General features: G+C 30.1%; 1 protein-coding gene across 1 annotated transcript; it reads left to right on the top strand.

Annotated features, from left to right (window-relative positions):
* The first annotated feature begins 6,355 nt into the window (after positions 1–6,355).
* Positions 6,356–10,197, top strand: LOC129323016 (peroxidase 11-like). The gene is made up of 4 exons (XM_054969527.1): positions 6,356–6,675; positions 8,396–8,587; positions 8,671–8,836; positions 9,568–10,197. The coding sequence occupies exons 1-4, from the start codon at positions 6,424–6,426 to the stop codon at positions 9,999–10,001; spliced, it is 1,044 nt and encodes a 347-aa protein (XP_054825502.1). The 5' UTR covers positions 6,356–6,423; the 3' UTR covers positions 10,002–10,197.
* Positions 10,198–20,651: the final 10,454 nt, after the last annotated feature.

Genomic DNA, 20,651 nt, shown 5'->3' with positions numbered 1-20,651 from the left:
TCAGTCATTAATTTTTAATCTAACCTTGATGTTTTTCTTCAATAATGCATGCATATCATGCTTTCTAGCTTTTTGTTTCCCGTCATTGAATACAATGTTTGTGAGATCTGATTAAGAGCTAGATAGAAGCTGACATAACACGAAATATTAAAACATACTTAAATTACTATAACAAAAGTTAATTTGGTTGGTAACAAGGATTTGATTTACAACTCATAAGGTTGTGGGATCAAATCATGCTATTGATATGAGGACCTTATTGATAAATAATTTGTAAATATCTTTATAAGTGTTTATTGAACTTGAAGGCATGCTCTAGCCTTGATGAGCTCCTGAAACCTAACTCATCAAAAATTTTCCTTTTGTACAAAAAAAAAATTAAATACCCGAGGAGTTATGTGGCCTTGGTGTTGTTAATTATTTATTTATTTGGTTGCTTGCAGGGCTGCTTTCATTCCCACTATAACCTTGATAACTGGAGCAAATCTTCTCAAGGGTAATCATGCAAAACTACTTATTTTGTTACGTTTTGGTGTTATATAGAAGAATGAAAGCAGAAATGATCATATGCTTTAGAAAGTTTCTCCCAAGACACTTCTCAAACCAGTCCCAATGAACTGGTTCGGCTTTCTAAACCATAGATATCTAAACCAATTCCAGAACTGGTTTATAGAGTCATTTTCATCGTGCATGTTTAAAAAATAACATTTTTTGTACTAGTGAATTAACAGAGAGTGATGACTTTATATATAAATTTGATGAAGCAGGTTTGAGTAATGAGTCAGATTTGAAGTATTCAGCAATAGTATCAATAGGGATGATTCGGTTCATGATGATGCCCATAATTGGCGTAGCAATTGTGAAATGTGGGATTCGTCTTGGGATGATTCCATCAGATGAGCCTTTGTATCAGTTTGTTTTGCTGCTTCAGCATTCTGTCCCTCCAGTCATTAACATGAGTATGTAAATTAATTAATTAACTAATTTCATCAACTTCTATGAAATGATTGATTGATTAATGATTGTGAATTGAATAATATTTATTTGTTGGCAGCAACGGTAGTTCAGTTGAATGGAGTTGGAGAGAAGGAATGCTCAGTTATATTGCTAGCAACATATGTGGCAGCTCCAGTTGCTTTAACACTTTGGTCCACTTTCTTCATGTGGCTCGTGCTTGGTCAACATTTGTGACTCATTTCTATTAATTAATTCTTTTTTAAATGACTTAATTGCCTGAAATGAGAGAGAGCGAGATGGATACGATCAAACCTCAAACAAGATTTTTTTCAATAAAAATATATTTGTGCGCCATCAAAAAAATCAATCAAAAAGGGGGGAAAAACAGAGACACGTGTGTTTATTGCTTTGTTTGCGTGTGTATGCCATGATTGGTATAAGAAGCTATAAGTTCCATCATTTTAGCTTTTCAAGCAAACAACTTATAAGAAAGACTAGATTACCAATGGAAATTGAGCCTAGTGGAAAGAAACTAATCCTTCACAATGTGTTTATTGCTTTGTTTAATTTGTGTGCGCCATGCCATGATTGGTATAAGAAGCTATAAGTTCCATGATTTTAGCTCTTCAAGCTAAGAATTTATAAGAACTACTGGATTACTAATGGAAATTGAGTCTAGTGAAAAGAAATTAATCATTCACAATTTAATTTGAATCATATCAAGGATATGTACCCACATACATATTTAGCATTCAATCATGTCTTGAACAAGATTGCTTTTAATAAAATGATACACACACAAAATAAAAAAAACTATAGGATTAGTCCAAGGCGACCCTGAGAACTCATTATTGCCTTAAATTATTCTTATATTTATTGTTTTTATTTATGAAATTCATAACATCAATGAATATAATTGATGAGATGTATATACCACTTTGGTTAAGAATGAACAAAAAAACAACCCCATGCAGATGCAAAGGTAGACCGGGAAATTTGGTTCTTGTCAAATTAAACACTTATCCTAAATTTCTGTACTTATTTTGTTATGCAAGATCCATATTCAATGAAATTGTCAAATATGAAATGAACCTGTTTAAGTCAACAATCTTGACCGTCCAAGTGGGCACAAGTGAAATGCATCTTCCTAATTAATTAATCATTTATCTTCCACGGAATTGTTGGAACCCAAAGAAATTCATTGGTTATTTTTATCTTTTTTTTAAATGAATTTTTTTTGGGGCAAAAATTAAAAAAAAAGACTTTGATATATATATATATATATATATTATGAACTTTTTTTTGGGTGAAATATATAATATGAACTTTGTTATAACATGTCTAAATCAAACTTTGTTCTAGAAACGTGTATATTTTTATCTCCAACTATTAAGGCCCTGGTTGTTTAAGTTTTTTCATGAAAAAAATACTTATTTTATGAAATTTTAGGATGTTTATTTAAAATTTGGAAATAATTTTTTAAAAATTAAATATATTTCTAATTATTTTAAGGAGTTATTTTACATAGCTTTTGAAAACAATCTGATATGATAAATGAAATAGAATATCATAAAAAACGTAGATACGTAAAGATATAATAAAAATTTAAATTAACTAAATAAAAATTACTATTTATAAATAAAAATTCATGAAAATAATCAAACATAAAATAATGGTTGATTTTTATAAAATATAAAAAAATTTCAATCTCTAAAATATCTAAAAATTACTTACTTTTTAATCTTAAATTAATGAGCCCTAAAAAGGCAAAACCAAAATCGATTAGTTTTCTTCCAATTGCCGATACTTGTAATTCTAATAAGTTATTCTTCAAAGCAATTGCAACCTCCCATCTTTTTGTCATTGAAGTATGCCCACAAAGATAAGAAAAAGTAACTAATGAAACAAAATCAATAAAAGTATCAAGCTATAATCTTTTTCTTGTTTGACTCTTCAAATTGTCGGTGTGTGTGCATTTTGGGCACCAAAAAAATTGTCCGTTTGCATTTAAATGAGAAAAATTAAAGTCAAAGACAAAAAGAGAATTAATTTTAATTATATCCTCATATATGTATTCTTTACACGTGCATACCCCTTCACTCCGCGCATTGATTTTTCTTTCTTGATTAGTTAAAACCAATAAGAATTTTATCAATTCCTTATGAACATTTTATTCATGGATATAAGAAACCAAAACACACAACGTGCAAATTGACATTCAGCTACAATAACGTTTCATATGTCTCTGGGTGACTTTGGGCTTATTTTATATGAATTACTTTTTGAATTTAATTTTAAATATTTTAATTATAATTTTTAAATTTTAAAAATATTTTTTTAATCATTTTGAAAATAATAATGATACCAGTATTTTTGGGTGAAAGTATTACTAATTTTTAAAATTGAAATATGATAAATTTTATATAACTATCTAACTAAGTCAGATTCAAGCATTGTCAAAGTTTAATAAGTGCCAGCACATCTATTTTTATTTTAAATTTTGAGTATATAAACGAAACAAAATCAACACAAGTATAAGGCTACAACATTTTCTTGTTTGACTCTTCAAATTGTCTATGTATACACACACACACAAATGCGATTAAGTCAAGATAATTGAGAGATCAATTAATTTTGGAGATATCTCTTATGTATTTTTCTTTAGAAGAACATGAATGAGTACACAGGACTCAATCACTCTACATATTTTCCATTCTAACAATTAGTTAAAACCGGTAAGAATTTTATCAATTCCTTAATGAACTTTTCTTCATGGACAGATACGAAACCTCATAATTAAGAGGCAACGTGCAAGCTGACATTATATTAAAAAAAATATTTTATGCCTTGGTAAATTTTTGGGCTTCTTTTTTCATATATGGTGGTATTTTGTAAAGAAAGTCACGATCGAAGGGATAACTTGTAAGGAAAGAAACAAAATAGAATTGCGTATTTGTATATGCAAGGTTAAAATAAATTAATGAGAGTGGATTAAAAGTTAAAACTAATGCATTTAAAAATGGAACTTTACGTTGGTCGAAGTTCTAGGTATCGACAGAAAGATGACAAATAATTATAAATAATACCCTAATAAACACATAGCTCAGCCAGTAAGGGACTGTGTTAGCTTAATTAACGATCTTGAGTTCAAGTTTTGCGTACATAGTTGCATTAATTGTTTAATAAAAAATCTTGTTTTCTGACCAGACTTGATCTAAATTAGTCGAAATTGGAAGAATTTGGATATTGGGTCACAAGCCAATAATAATAAAAAAAAACCAAGAAGAAGAAGAAGAAGACAAATAATAAAACCTACACTGAAACATCAAATTTACTGTGACAATTTCTAATTGTGCTTTTAGAAGGAGAGGGTCGAAGGTCACTTTCGATTCATTCAGCTCAAATAGAAAATTTCAAGTTAGGGAAAACATAGTAAAAGATTAGCTGTAATTAGTTTTTGGTTTGGTGGCTAGTTAACGCACAACTTGTTCGTACTGAATTCTCGGTTAAAATAATATTTGATCTCTTAATTTTATTTATCAGTTTTAATTAGATTAGTCTTTTATGTTTAGAAAGTCACAAAATAATTTCATAAATGAATTTGAAGCATGCATTTTCAAATATTCTCTCAAATTTTAAATTCAAGGAAGATTTTTAATATACACCCACATAGGGAGAATATTTTCACTCTTTTTCCGTTCCTTTTCAAAGAAAAGTGGGCAGAAGAATGGAGAAAAATTCTGACTGATACAATAATACGAAATACATTATTCATAATATGGCCGTGCAAAATACATGAAAATACGTGTATTATAGACTATACTGTAACTGTTAATTTGAATTTTAAACAATTATTAATATTAGTTTTCCATATGGGAAAGTTAAATTATATCATGAGCCGATCCATTGTGGGCACGGTGTGGTCGATATATCAGATATCCGGGCCCGGATCCTCTCCTCATCCCTTTTCTTATTTTCTTCTCCTCATCCTCATCTCCACTCTGAAATAGTAAAATGAATATTATCATATAAAAATAAAAACAAATTTAAACTGTTAAAATTTAACCTGCACAGTTGTATATTGTTATTATTTTTTTTTAAATTAAACATTTTTATTTATTTTATTGCAGTTATAAACTATCTAGATTAAATTTTAATAGTTTAAAATTATTTATTTATTTTTTAATAAAATATTATGACGATTGTTTTGTAAAATAATTGAATCTGAACCTTTTATTTTTTATTTTTTAATCAAAGGTGGAGATGGGGATGAGGAGAAGAAAAGGAGAGAAAGGATTAGGAGAGGATCTCCTTCCCAAATATCCTTACGTAAAAAGTAAATAAAATTAAGATATAATATTATATATGTATATAATAGAATATTACTTTGAACTAAATTATATAACAAAATGACGATGAAATTTTTAGCCTCTTCAATAAGCCTTATTCATCGATTTGGTCAGTTAAGTTTGCTTCAATTATTAATTTAATCCTTATTATTTGAAGAAGTTTGTTAAAATTTATGAAATAGGTTATGGAATATTGAATTGGCAACCATGATGATTAATGAAAAACAAGGTAATTATTAGGCAGTGAAAATAATAGACTTAGAAATTTTAAAAAGTAAAAACAAAAACTCAACATTTGTACTAAATTGTTAAAAATTAAATTCAGTTGAGGAGCAATTTGTTCTCATTTAATTACATATATACATGTCATGTCATTAATAATAGGAAAATACAATTATTATTATTAGTTCCTATAGTTTTTTTTAAATTTATTTTTAATTCTTGCAGTTTTTTTTGTGTTTTTAGCCCTTATAAAACTACAGGAACTAAAAATACTGCAAATACTGAAAAAAATATATAGGGACTAAAGGTAGAACCTGATGAAACTATAGGAACCAATAATTATATTTTTTCCTTGATAAATGTTACACGTCAGATTAATTTTGTGAGCCAATTTATGTTTTAAAATTTAAAGGACTAAGGTGATAATAAAAAATTGCAAGAGGTCATATCAATAAAAATTAAACTTGAGAGATAGATTCAAGAAATAAGACAGATTTACCAGGAAAAAAAAAAAGAAAAGAAAAGCGAGATTTAAGAAAGAAGACAGTAAACTTTCATTATCCCATATAATATATTTACATGTTACATTATCACTTCGACTTAGGGTCTAGAGAATGTTTACGTTGGGTACATAATTCCCACCAACCGAATAGATGTTAGTTGTATCTTTCTTTGACTCTTCACAATACTTTAAACTCGTCATCAATCTGACCCAAAAAATTAAAAAAAAAAAAAACATCATCAATCAATCATAACGCATTACTTGTTCTTTCGACTTTTCTTATATAAGGCCTACTTCTCAGTCTCTCAGTCCCACCCATATCTCTACCACCCTCCATTTTTTTTATCTCTATCAAGAAAACAGAACAATTATTATTAGTTTTCAACAATAACAATGGCACCTGCGAGACCTTGTTCCTTTGGTTTGAATCATAATAATAATACTCTTGGCCTTCTTCTTCTACTTCTTGTTCTACTTCTCAGTAAATCATCATTTGAGGCTTCTGAACTGAGACTTGATTACTATGCGTCGTCTTGCCCTACTGTGTTTGATGTTATTCGCAAGGAAATGGAGTGTGCTGTGCAATCTGATCCTCGTAATGCAGCCATGGTTCTTCGTCTTCACTTCCATGACTGTTTTGTCCAGGTCTGCTTCCTTCTTCACTGCTTATCATTTCATTAACAAATATACATACATATATATGTATGTATATATTAGTAAGTGTGTATTCAGAAAGATATATATATATATATATAGAGAGAGAGAGAGAGAGAGATTGCATGTTTAAAACATGCATGCATGGGTTAAGATATATGGAGAGATCAGGTTAAACTCTCTTTAGGATATATTCACTCTAGATTTATATTCTATAAAGTTCATGACTAGAGGAATATAAGAAGATTGATTATATGGAATGCACGTTCAAAAAAAAAAAAGGTCTTTTCTCCATATCCATTTGAGATTTCAATAAAATTTTATATTTGCTGTTGAGAACTTATAGAGTTAATTGCTAATAGTTTTGAACCCTATAACTAGAGTTAAAAAAAAAAAACAAAAGAAAAGAAAACCAAAGAGGATATTTATAGAAGTTTTTAGACAAGACATATTTTTTAACAATATTTTCAAAGCCTTAGTTGTTGACAGAATATAATGGCATCATGTAATTCATATAATCAATTTCACTTATTGAAAAATGTTTGTTATTGCTGTTGCTACTATTGTCATTGAGGGCTTAAGACAACCTTCATCCTTTTTATAAATAGTGAAAAATAATCATAATTTACGCGCGCACACAAACATAATTCATATATAGTTTACCTTGTTACAGATTTTGAGATGCAGCCATAAATAATTGAAAATTTCTTAACTTTGATGCTCGAGCTTTCTGTAAATCTAGCAATAAAATATCGGAATCTCGACTCTTTATGAAAAAAATTTCATAAGACAGGACTAAAATACTTTGATTTCGTGTTTTTATAAAGATGATCATCCTTTATTATACATGTGAATTTGGATTTTAATATGAAATTTCAATTTTTCTAATTAATATTATTTATTCAACAAATTTGATTGATTGATAGGAGTTGATTTTTTGTTACGATAAATTAACGAAACAATAGCCGGTCAAGTTGGTCCCCACAGTATAGTAATCTGATTATTTAATTGTGAGACATAATATATAAATAAATATATATATATATATATATATTATATGGCACACTTTAGTTGGTATTTATTGAGGTGTTTATGCTTCACGAGCCATATCGTTCTTTGACCTTCATGCATGCTTATAGGTATAGAATATATGTTTCATACGACGGTACTAGGATTAGGTGCGAGCACACAAGGATTTCAGGTTATTGAGTTTCTATATACGTACTTAGATATACTTTTTATTCTTTAATTTTATATAAAATTTTAATTTAATTTTTTAATTTTATAAAATATATTTTTAGTCCTTTAATTCTATCATTGATAGTTTTAAATAATTATTATTTTTCCTGTCAATCTTTGTTATTTTTTACAAAAAATAAATTTAATAAATCAACATGTAAGAATATTTTATCAATATTTAAAAGTTTAATGTAAAAAATTTTTTATAATAAAATTAATGATATTAAGATTAAAAGACTGCAAATACACTTCATAAATTTAAGAGATTAAATAAAACTTTATATAAAATTAAAAAATATAAAGTTAGAAAATTAAAAGTATATTTTAGCCTATTCTAAGATAAGAGGCTTTCAAACATGATGACGATTGTTTACGCTTTCTTCACAACTAACACACGATCTTTAATAAAAAACATATATATAGTTATAATTTAATGAGAATATATGATATGGTGGAATGGAATGAAATATAGGGATGCGATGGATCAGTTTTGCTTGACGATACAGTGACTCTGAAAGGAGAAAAGAAAGCCTCCACCAACATTCACTCTCTTAAAGGCTTCGATCTGATTGACAGAATCAAGAACATGGTCGAATCTGACTGCCCCGGCATTGTCTCTTGTGCTGATCTTCTCACCATTGCTGCTAGAGACGCTGTCATTCTGGTACATATACATACATACATACATATATATAAGCATCACTTTTTATTTGATAGTTTCAATAAATGAAAATATTGATGTTGTAGGTTGGTGGACCTTACTGGGATGTTCCTGTGGGAAGGAAAGATTCTAAAAGTGCAAGTTTTGTACTTGCCAACACTAACCTTCCAAATCCAGATGACAGCCTTCTCTCCATCATTTCCAAGTTTCTCTATCAAGGCCTTTCAGTCACTGATATGGTAGCCCTTTCAGGTAGTGTATATCAATCACCATTATGAGTAACAGATAGAGAGTAACATGATGAGAAAGTATGATATTAACAATGTTTTCTTGTATTGCTCTTTTTTTGTATGACTTCATGATTGGAAAGTATTCCTTCCAGTCTTATTTCTAAGCTGTTTGAGACACTTTTCATGTGTTTTAAGAAAAATTATGATGTTGCTTTATTTTTTTTAAAACAAAAAACATCACAACTTCTAAATTATACTCTTATTAATTAAAGAAATATAATGAGTCACCTTATTATTCATGCAAATGCTTTTTTAAATCAAAAGGTAAAATTTAAAAAAATGTTTCATATTTTTCTATTACTTTTCATTTTTCTAGAACTCTTTATAAATATGACCAGAGTATAGCATCGACCCAATGATCACCAAGTTAAATTCTCAACTTCAAGTTTCAAAAAAGAGAATTAATGATAGTTAAAATTTCATCGATTCATACAGTTGTAGTCTTGCAAATAGAAACCCCAATTGCAAATTAAGAATTACATTTAGAATTAAATGTCTCATTTATAATTATTTAAATCGATATTTACAATTTATTTTTCACAAATTTTTATCCAAGATCTAATTCTCATTAATTCCCAGAGACTTACTCATTCTCCCGTTTAGAAATCCAGTAACTTTAGAGAATTCACAAATCTTCACCACTAAACTCTTCATACCTTGTTATTTTCTGATCACAAAACCTACCTTATTCAGGAGCTCATACAATCGGCATGGCACGGTGTTCAAGTTTCCGATCGAGGATTTATGGCGACTTTGAAGCGACTTCCGAGAAAGACAGCACCTCGGAGACTCACCTGAGAGATCTGAGATCCATATGTCCACCATCATCAAAGGGATCATCATCAGACAATAACGTAACAGCAATGGACTACGTCACCCCTGACCTCTTTGATAATTCTTTCTACCACTTGCTTCTGAAGGGCCAGGGATTGCTTAACTCAGATCAAGAACTGTATTCGAGTGTGTTTGGGATTCAAACAAAAGAGCTCGTGAAGAAGTATGCTTTGGACCCTCTTGCTTTTTTCCAGCAATTCTCAGATTCGATGGTGAAGATGGGGAATATTCTGAACCCAGAAAGCTCTGTTCATGGAGAAGTCAGGAAGAATTGCAGATTTATTAACACTTGAAGCTAAGTTAAATTTTGTGAGACTGGTTCGTGTTTTGTTTGTTGTTCAATAACCACAAAGAAAAATGTTATTTGTGTTATTTCTGTGTTGTGAGAGGTGATATTAATTAGCAAGACCCTGTAAAATGAGAAAGTCGGAAAAGATGAACTTCAAAATTGTTACTTTTTCACCCAATTTAATTTAAATATTTATACAAGTTGTCCTGAGGTATATTGTAACACCTTTTTTTTTTCCCGGCCGAATTGCAAAGCCTTTTCATTTTTAATTTTGCTCCGGTATTCCAGATTTTTGACTTCAAATATTCCAGTTGACATGCACTTCTGTGCATATTTCCCACCAGAAATTTAATCTAATCATTGCTCGTGACCTTAACTTATATTGACAAATTTCATGAACATGAGCTTCGGTATTGTTCACTTGGGCTGTGGACTGAGAAATTTGGACTACTACAACACAAGTAAGTGATTTTACAGCCCAAAGCAAAGTGCAAAAGGGATTCAAGAAAAGAGTGGATCTGAAAAGATTTTTCTTTCTTGTAAATTGATAATGTTTTAAGAAAAAAGTGTGGTCGGGAAACAGGTCCAAAAAAAAAACAAGAAGAAGAAGACTGGTTCAATTCTTCCTTTGTCAACTAATTAGTTATTTCTTTACCCAAATTCAAACCAAACTTTATGTCACTTTGGAATCTGACTTTGTCATGATTTCCAATTTCCATTCAACTGCACCCATTCTTCAACATAAAACAAAATATTTAACTGCCCATTTGGGACACATAATAGGTTCAACATGACCCATCTTTATATATATTTTTCCTTATTTAATTTCAAATGATTTAATAATTGAATGTCATGCTAAGCTCAGAGTAATTCAAGTCTATGAATTTTCACATTAGTAGCATTTTTAAAGCACATGATAAACTTAGTATAGGGAATGAGAAGGGTACTTGGTTCATTGATCAAAAGACGTAAACTAGCTTATTTTGAGCTCTCGAGATAGAGTTTTGAGATATGCCATCATGTTAAACAAGCATCCTCTAGGTACTTGTGAGATGTCGTTGGTAATAATGATGCCACATAGGGGATTTGGATTAATCAAAATGGATGATGGTAATACCCCTAAGTTTTTCAAGGTATTGAGTAGTGGAATAAAAAAAGGAAAATTTCACTAAGGGCCCCTTGATCGTAGATATTAAAAAAAAAGACTTTAGAAATTTTGATATATCACTGCAAGGCTAGGGCTTTTATTTAATATCAAATGTCAAAGCCAAATGACAATATTGCCCCTCATTGTAAGAAAAAAGAAAAATTGTTCATAACTCAAACACGTCTTGCTAATTGCAAACACACCACATAGAGGACGACAAGGCATGTAGTAGCTTTTTCAATCTTTTAAATTTGAAGATCAGTGACACCTTTGTCACCGGAGTTCCTACTTAAGAATCTCATTTAACCTCATAGCTTCTTTTGGTTAGTGTTGTTCTTTCCCTCAACTTGGATGTAGAAGAGGGTTCCGTTGAGCATTTGACGGAAGAAGAGCCGTAGGTAACTATGAAAATTGCTAGAAGCACAATGCATGTAAGTTAATTATCTCTTGATTTTGATAGTCGTTGGTGAAATTTCTATTTCAAATTGGAAAAATGGTGAAAGTTAATCTCTTGATTTTATAAATCATCTTTTGTCAGAAATCCTGTTCAAAAGTTAAGTAAAATTTTAATTGAGGTGTATCGTTATAAATCAATGTAGTTACAATTAGCTAAGTCATGTTGTACATTGCCTAAACAATAGTTGTTAAGTAGCCTACTTGAATTTGGGGCTTTATTCGTACTTTATAGACTTAGTACTATATGCTTTATCTAATTGCTAGTCCATCTGTAAGCAATGAGGTAGTGAAAGTATTAGAGTTCATTGGCAACAGTTGGGATAAATTTGATAGGGCAACTCTTGTGCTGGATGAGTTGACCAAAGAGATGGAGAAGTACCAACAATTGTTAAAGTCAAGTCATCCCAAGGGCATAAGAAACATTAGTGGCGGTGTGTACTTGTTAGTGGCATGTATAAAGACTTATTCATTCCCTAATGTTTAGTTGTTGATCCCCTCACTACAATTATTTATTTGGCACTGTTTAACTTGTTTCTATGCAGCTTTTTTTTGTTGCAAAAATTCTCCTTAGTTGAACAAGGCGGATTTTATGATGTACAAGTAGTCAATGAGTGGACAAAGCAACGAGTTAATGATAGAATTAACCTTGAGAAGAGAAGCTCACAAATGGGATTTTACAATTCCATTGGATAGGAACTACTAAAAGAACTCCAAACACAATGCCATGCTGCAACTCTTTGTAAGTGACAACGCCAAGAAGAGGTAAAGTTGAATTACTTATTCCAATTATTAACAATGTCAATGTTATAACTTTTAGCATGTTATTGTTGTCATGAAATTATTTGAAATTGTTTTTTTATATATGAACAAGTTATTAGATAGGAATGAATCAATTGTTTATATTCATTTGCAATTGCGTTTAAAAAGAAAAATGAACTATAAATATGTAAATCTATGTAAACTTAGAGTATTGTAATGAACAAGTTAGGTAAGGAAATCAACAACATTTTGTAGGGCACACAGTAGGGTGACAAACAAGCCATTCAAATATGAAACCAATTTGGAATTTTTCCAACTTAGTGTTGTAGGATGATGAACCACACGTCGTAGAGTGACGAATAAGTCACTTGGAATTTTTTTAAGTTAGGTGAAATCTAAGCTCAAACCGGTAGAACTAGTATATATTGGTATGAATAACTCATATTGGTATAACAAAGGTTGTTACAGAAACCCACACTTGTAGCAAACAAGTGAGGTAGGAAAATTAACAAGATGTTGTAGGGTAATGAATCACACACTATAGGGTGACGCATAAGTTACTGAAATTTTTAAGTTAGGTGAGACTCAAACTCATACTGGTAGAACTAGTATATATCAATATGAATAAATCATAACGATATCAACACACCAATACTAATATAACAGAGGCTATTATAGAACCCACACTTGTAATGAACAAATAGGGTAGGAAAATTAATAAGATGTCGTAGGGTGATGAACCACAGCACTGCAGCGGTAGGGAGACGACAAGTCACTTGAACTTTTTTAAGTTAGGTGAAACCCAAACTTATAATGTAGAACTAGTACATATCAGTATACTTGTATCAAACATACTGATATTGTAATGTCCTCCTTAACATTACTAAGACAGAACACACAATATTATTATGATAACCAGGATTAGGTAATTACTTAAATAAGGTTATCATAATAGATAAGGGTTTAAAATCAAGTTAAAAAGTTAGGATCATAAGAAACCCTTTCTGAAAAGATGTCTAGGCTTAACCAATAGTTTAAAACATACAGGAAAAGACTAAGAAGCGTAGACAAAATTAATATCACATACAACATCAAATAAGGCAATTTGGACATTGCCCAAAATGCATCATTTTCCATGGAACATGTGTCATTCGTCACTGTAAATGGCACAGAGGGAGAAGTCCCTTATTATGCAGTGTGCTACGATGCACAAGCCCTGCACCATAGTGCATTGCTGCTATCATGATAGCACTTCTAGACCAATTTCTAGAGTATGTCGTTTTGCCATTTGATGTTTGATTTGAGATATTCAATTGTTCATATATAACTTTTTAAGCCACATAATTATTGGCATTGTTTTTCACCACAAAATTCCTTACCATTAAAAAGTCAAACACCTGGACACAAAATGACATTTTTTCTTTCAAAACTTACCTTAAGGTGCCCAAAGCCACCAACCAAGTACTAATAGCTTGGGACTACTTACACCAACTCAAATAGACCATAACGCACCTAATTAAATAGTCATATATCATAACATACATTCCAAACACAACTTGGCCTATAAAACCCCAATTCCACAATAATCAAAGGGTAGGTATAATTGCATAAAACAATACCCTAACCATTCACACAATTACAATCATCACATTAACAATATTTGCACTAGTATTTTGACCTTTTATAATAATTTCCAATGCATATATAATATCTTAGTTTGAAATACACCTAAAATAGCATAACTCATCATGCAAGTGCACTTGAAGAGTTGGCAATATATATAAATATTCAATTTAGTTACACCAAATACCAAGTAAAGAGCTATGTACACTAGCTCCCTAAATCCTTGGTAGTGTCCTTCCATTTGCCCTTAACAGAGCCTTCACTTATAAAATATGGCCATAGGGGTAAGTTGATGACTCAATAGTTAAATAATCTAATATATTCACTAATGCATTAAAATAACATATAAGTGTGTGAAGTGGAAAATAAAACAAGTCATTAGATATACACGAACATATAATTATACTATTCCATTTCATACAATGCATGATCAACATTCTCTATCTTATATCCTCTTCATTTTCTCCTACTGAATCTATGGGGTAAAAAAATAATAAGACCAAATCCATATGACTCAACTAGCAGAAGCTTACCAATCATGGGAGTCAACCTTGGCCAAAGATACCTTCACCCATTTTAGACCATAAATTCTACCTTCTAAAATATTTGGAGTATCGTATGTCCAATCTACCTCCAAAATAGTACTAAAACTTTAAACAATAAGGAATGAACATCAGGGCCTCCACAGTACTAGTATATCATATGAATTTCATACAATGTGCCTCTATAATACTAGGGTGAACTCCTACTTTTTCACAATGATCATGCTTATGCTATTTCAATCATACACATATTACACATCAGGAATACTCATCTAACAAGTTCTAATATTTAAATTATATCCAATTTTGCAATCATTTACAAATAAACATAAAAAGCGTTTAATCATAAAACAATACTTTAGTTCAATTCCACTTCATACAAGTTTTTCTAAAACATCAACCATTCAAACATAAATAATAATTTCCAATATATATATATATATATATATTCACAAAACTCATAGCTGCTCAAACACATAAGTAAAAGGACTAAATTATCTGATTACTTCAACCCTTTTTTCACAAAAAGGATTATTAAGGCAATTTAATCACCCCTTTAAATTCTGCTAGCTCAACACTGCTTGATCAATCTTTAATCTATAAGACTAAATACTATTTATCAATTATAACTCTAATTAACCACATTTTAGGCTAAATTTAGGTGCCCACACTACCCAAATCCAATCTTTGCCAATATCAACCTTTTCAACATAATTTATTATTTTTATCTAGCTCCCATAGGTTCAAATAACACCAAAACACTATCCACATTATTCCAAAAACTCAAATACTCACTTAAGATTTGTCCAAACCTTAGCTTAAAACTCAAATCACTTCAAAATTCTTAAACTAAGGTTTAGAAACTTGATTGAGAACCAACAACCTACCCTTCCCAAATATACTAAATTCTCACATTGAAATGAAAAGAAGTGGATAGGAAGTTTACCCAAGGTGTTGCTAGCTTAGAATGCCTTAAATTGCTTTGAAAGTGAAGCCCTAATAAAGTCAAACACCTCTTCCATCGTCCTTCTTGTTTTCTTCCTTTTCCTCCTTTTGTCTTGAATGTGCAAGACTAATAAATAAATTTTGATTTTTGCATATCCACCATAGCACATGGTGCATCTGTCACACCATATGGCACTATAAGGCTTGAACCAATTTTGGGCCTTACATGGTGCTCAATCTACTTGAAATTTAATCTAGCCCACTTTCAAGGCTAATTAATGATCCAAATGTCTCATTAGTATCTTGGAAAATAATCATTAATTACTTGAATTTACCAATTTTACCCTTGTTTACACTTAAATTTCTATGTTTAAAGTTTGAGGATGTTATAGGTATAATAAAGGCTATTATAGAAACCCACACAACATACCGATAGAACTAGTACATACTAGTATGAACTATACATACTAGTATATTAGAGACAAACTGGTATGACATGTATGTTTTTTCTGTCTTGATCTTTTAATCTCATGTGTTTCATTTAAAATTTACTTCCAATGCCTACTTTTCACACTAGTAAATTGATAAAACTTTTGTATGACTTTATATGTTACAAGAGGTTCCTCTGTCTCATTCTTATCCATATCTCAAAATGCTACCAAAATGAAACTCAAACTCTCTCAACTCGATAATCACCATTGCTTTAGCAAAATCAAATGCATTTCGTGATTATCTCTTAAACACTTTCTTAACCAAAATCCTCAATCTAATCACATAGGAAACCTCTCAAATTTATGATTCACTCTAATCTTATGTCCAACTCTTTGATGAAGATGGCTCTAGTGAAAACTACAGAGAAGTCACTTGCATATCAAGAAATCACTTCAAATGACTTTCATGAGGCTTGTAATCCTATTATGAAGAGAAAAAACGAGTGAAAGCATTTTGAAGAATAAAACTGAGGTGTTAGACAAAGTCAAATAAGTTTTTAGTGCTCGAAAGAAGTGAGAGAGAGAGAGAGAGGGAATGAGAGGTATAGAGTGTTCTCATGCTTCTGTCATTTTCTTCCACTGCGTTCCTTCCTTAGACTTCAAGTTTTCTTTTTTCTTACAATGAGGGAAAATATAGTCATTTGGCTTTTATTTTAATATCAAATCAAAGCCCTTACCTTGCAGTAAAATATTATGATTTTTGGGTCTCCTTTTTTAATAACTATAGTTAAGGGGTTCTTAGTGAAATTTTCTCATAAAAAAACTCAATGTAAGGATATCAATATAAGCAGAAGTAGTTGTCTTTAAATCCTCACCTTCCTTCCTTCCTTCCTTCTTCCCCCATTTATTGTTCACCACCCCTTATTGCACTACTACCCCACCATTAAGAGCTAATGTTTTTTGCTTCTTCACCTTATCCTCTCTAATGAGTAAACACTGTTAGAAAATATCAATTTAGCGAGGGATAAATTTCTCATTAATTTTTTTTCTTACTAAATGGGAATTAGTAAGGGATAAATCTCTTTGCTATTTTATTGCCAAACAAGGGCTCGCTAAATTAAGCAAGGTAGTGAGAAACTTAATCCTTGACTAAATTTTAGCAAGCAACATATTTCTTGCTATTCCCTCATTAATTCCTTTCTAAATAATGAAATTTAACAATCTATATACCATTTCACCATATGTCACACCTCTACATGTCACATACCCTATAAGCTATCACTCCTCACTATAAATAAAAGTGACTTAGTAATGGAATAATTTTTTGTTGTTAATTTACTATAGGAATTTAGTGGCAGAATGTTCCACCATTAATTCATCAAAATAATTTACTATTAATAGTATCCGTCGTTAAGTTTTAGGATATGTTATTTAAATTTTGTGATAGACTTTGTGACAGAAAACCTTTTATTAGTAAATTATTTTGTGATCTTTGGCCAGGTCACTCCTTACAATTAATGAGCTTGGGTAGTCCAATCATGGGATGAAGCCTTGATTGATATTATAGCCCACAGTTGTAGTCGGAGGAACTAAAAAGGAATCGATCATGCATATTTTATTCGACGTGTCATATGAATGGTAAGTTGTGATAGTTGATTATACATTATGACATGATTTATAGTATTGTGGAAATATGCATCGTTATGTTTTTAATGGACCGTTGTCATATGATTGTCTGTTTTGTGCAATGTGTTATGTGATGTAAATTGCAAAAAAGATTGATATAAGATGATGGCATATTTGTAAATTTTGTTACATATGATTTCATGTAAGTGGGGCATTGTAAGTCTCATTTATATGTTTTTGGTTAGTTGATATGTAACTGCTTAGGATATATGTACTTTAGTTACTGAGTAATTATACTCACCCCTCTATTTTACTATTTTACAAGCTCCAGCTCAGGTATGGAAAGAAAAAAGGACCCAAAGGCTTAGGAATCTAGTATTCCTACTCTAAAGCCTTATAATCTCATTTAATTTTTTATAATAGTTAGAATATTAACAATTAGGAAATGCATTTTTGTTGCACTTGCAAGATGTGTTAAATGTGATTAAATGGTTGTATTTTGACCCCTAAGGTTGTTGTAATAGTGTTTGAATGATTCTAATAGGGCCATACTAATGCAAGTATAGGAAACATTATCATATTGTGGTAATTGAGATTAAAATGATTTATGCAATGCCAAAATCTCCCCCTCTATTTTTGGTATTAAAGGAATCGAGAAGTAAAAGCTTGAAATTGTTAAGTTTAGGTGAATATTATGTTATACAGGTAGTTCTAAGTCCATTGAGTGCATTCTGGGTGTCAATGATAGCTTTTGGGACATGTGTAGGGTTTTGAACACTCTTGAATTGTAAAAAGTGTAAAAAGTGTGAAAATGTGTTTCAGTGTCCATCTTCCTTGTGTGACAAAATTTAGAAGCAAAACGTGTGCTATAGACATCTGGATCAAAACGTGTGCTATGAGCTAGTTTATAAAAAGAGCTTTTTATAGACATCTGGATCACCTCATTCAGAGATCAGACAAAGAAATAGGGCCTATTAAAGTTGCCCTTGGATGCTATCATTAATAATAGAATGCTGTCTGATAATATGTAACATTCCGCGACGCATGACACAAAGGAGGACAATGACGCATGTGCACAAGCTATGATGCATTTCTTTTTTTTTTTTTATATTCCTCAACATTTTTTCAATTGATTTTGAATCTTTTGACTTCTAAGAAGGTATCCTATGCTTCTGTAACAATGTTTTACTCTGATTAAATGTTTATTAAATGATGTTGAGTTAATTTTTAAAGATGAAAACTAGAGATCTTAATTTTGCAAAATTACAAACTTGACAATGTATGAGATTAGTCCAAATGATTGCTTTAGGTTTCGAGATTAATTGTGGATTAGTAAGAAAAATCTTATAGCTTGTGATAAGGGATTTTACATATTGAATCCCCACCTAGTATCTTTCAATTTGTTCAATTTGGATAGAGCGGTTTGAAGGAGGTTGAGCTCTTCAATTAGTTCAATATGAATGGAGTGGTTCGATGGAGGATAGATTCTTTAATTTGTTTGACGACAAAGGTTGTTGATCTAAATGGAGGGGTTTGATGGAGCAAAGGGCGCAAGAATCAAAAGGAGAAGGCAAAAGGGAAGGTAACAGGGACTGGGTTGTCATCTCCCAGCATTTTTTTTATTTTTAAAATATTCCAGTTGGTTGCCTGTATAGAAATTTAGGGTCAAACAAAATGGTCAACATTATTAAATTCTAACAACATGTTAACATGACACATTAGTGAAGGAATGCATTTTGTCTCTAAGTTGGAATCAAAATAACTTATCTTTGCTTAGTCATAGTGTTTTTTATTGACACTACAAAAAACAGTGGATTTTTTGGTTACTAATTAAATCAAATTTCATCACTAAACGTGTTAGCGACGGAATTGGTGATAAAATAAGTTTGCCCGTAAAAACATCGTTATTAATTCATTAGTGATGAAATTAATGATGAAATTGCAATTCTATCTCTAATTAGCAATGAAAAATTTCCATCACCAAATAAGGATAAACTATTTCAATTCTATGATAGAATGCATTTTATCGCTAATCCATCGCAAATGAAAATTCCATAAAAAATCACCATTAGCATGTCACTTAGTGGGCTAGTGCCACCTCATCACCATACTACCACCACATCATCACTACCTCCTTACCACATCACCTCCATGTATGTATTATCTTCAAATGTGCCTTGGTCAAGTTTAAACCCATAATCTTACACTTTCGTAAGCCTTTGCGTCTAACTTTATTGCCAGTTGAGTTGAATATGATCTTTAATCTTTAATTAATAAATTAAATATATATTTAAATGCCCATGTATATATATATCAATAAATATATTTTTTATTTAACATTCTTTTTATTTATCAATAAAATAAATTAATTTTTATATAATACTTATTTATATTATATTATATTTTTAAAAAATTATTTTGATATAAAATTTATATTAAAATGAAAAATATTTTATTGACAGTATATATTATAAGTTTTATATATAATATTTTATATTTCAAAATTAATCTTTAAATTTTTTTTATTTTTACATAACAATAATTATGTATGTTACTATGTTATAAAAAATAATTAAATATATAATCTAAATTATTATAATTATAATTATTATTAGTATCTAAATAATTTAAAATAATAAATTATAATTATTAAACTATTTATTTATAGCATAATAAAATATCATTAAATAAATTATATGTAAATAAATATTATAAATTATACAATAAAATTTAAAATAATTTGTGATAGAATTAGCAGTTGAATTATGATAGAAAGGTTTGTGATGGAATGTTTCATTGCATATGCTATCACAAAATGAGAATAATGTATTTTAAAAATTAGCAATAGACTTTTTTGTCAAAAAATTCCATCGTTAAATTATTTTTGACAGTTTAGTGATAGAATAGTAATGAAAATTTTAGTGACGAAAATGCCGTCGGTAAAATTATTTCTAACAATTTAGAAACGAAATAACCACTGAACTTTTAGTGACAAAATGTTCCGTCAATGAAATTCTATCAATAAATTAGTGTCGCTAAACTTTTTTTTTTTTTGGTTTATAGTGTGACAAACTTATTTCGTCGCTAATATAATATTATCATTTACAACACAATGTTGTCATCTC

This window comes from Prosopis cineraria, unplaced genomic scaffold, assembly GCF_029017545.1.
Source record: "Prosopis cineraria cultivar Desert tree isolate PC_DT_omini unplaced genomic scaffold, ASM2901754v1 PC10, whole genome shotgun sequence".
In the NCBI taxonomy this organism is placed as follows: domain Eukaryota; kingdom Viridiplantae; phylum Streptophyta; class Magnoliopsida; order Fabales; family Fabaceae; genus Prosopis; species Prosopis cineraria.
Note: the sequence above shows the minus strand (reverse complement) of the source record. Positions and strands in the feature narration are given on the sequence as shown.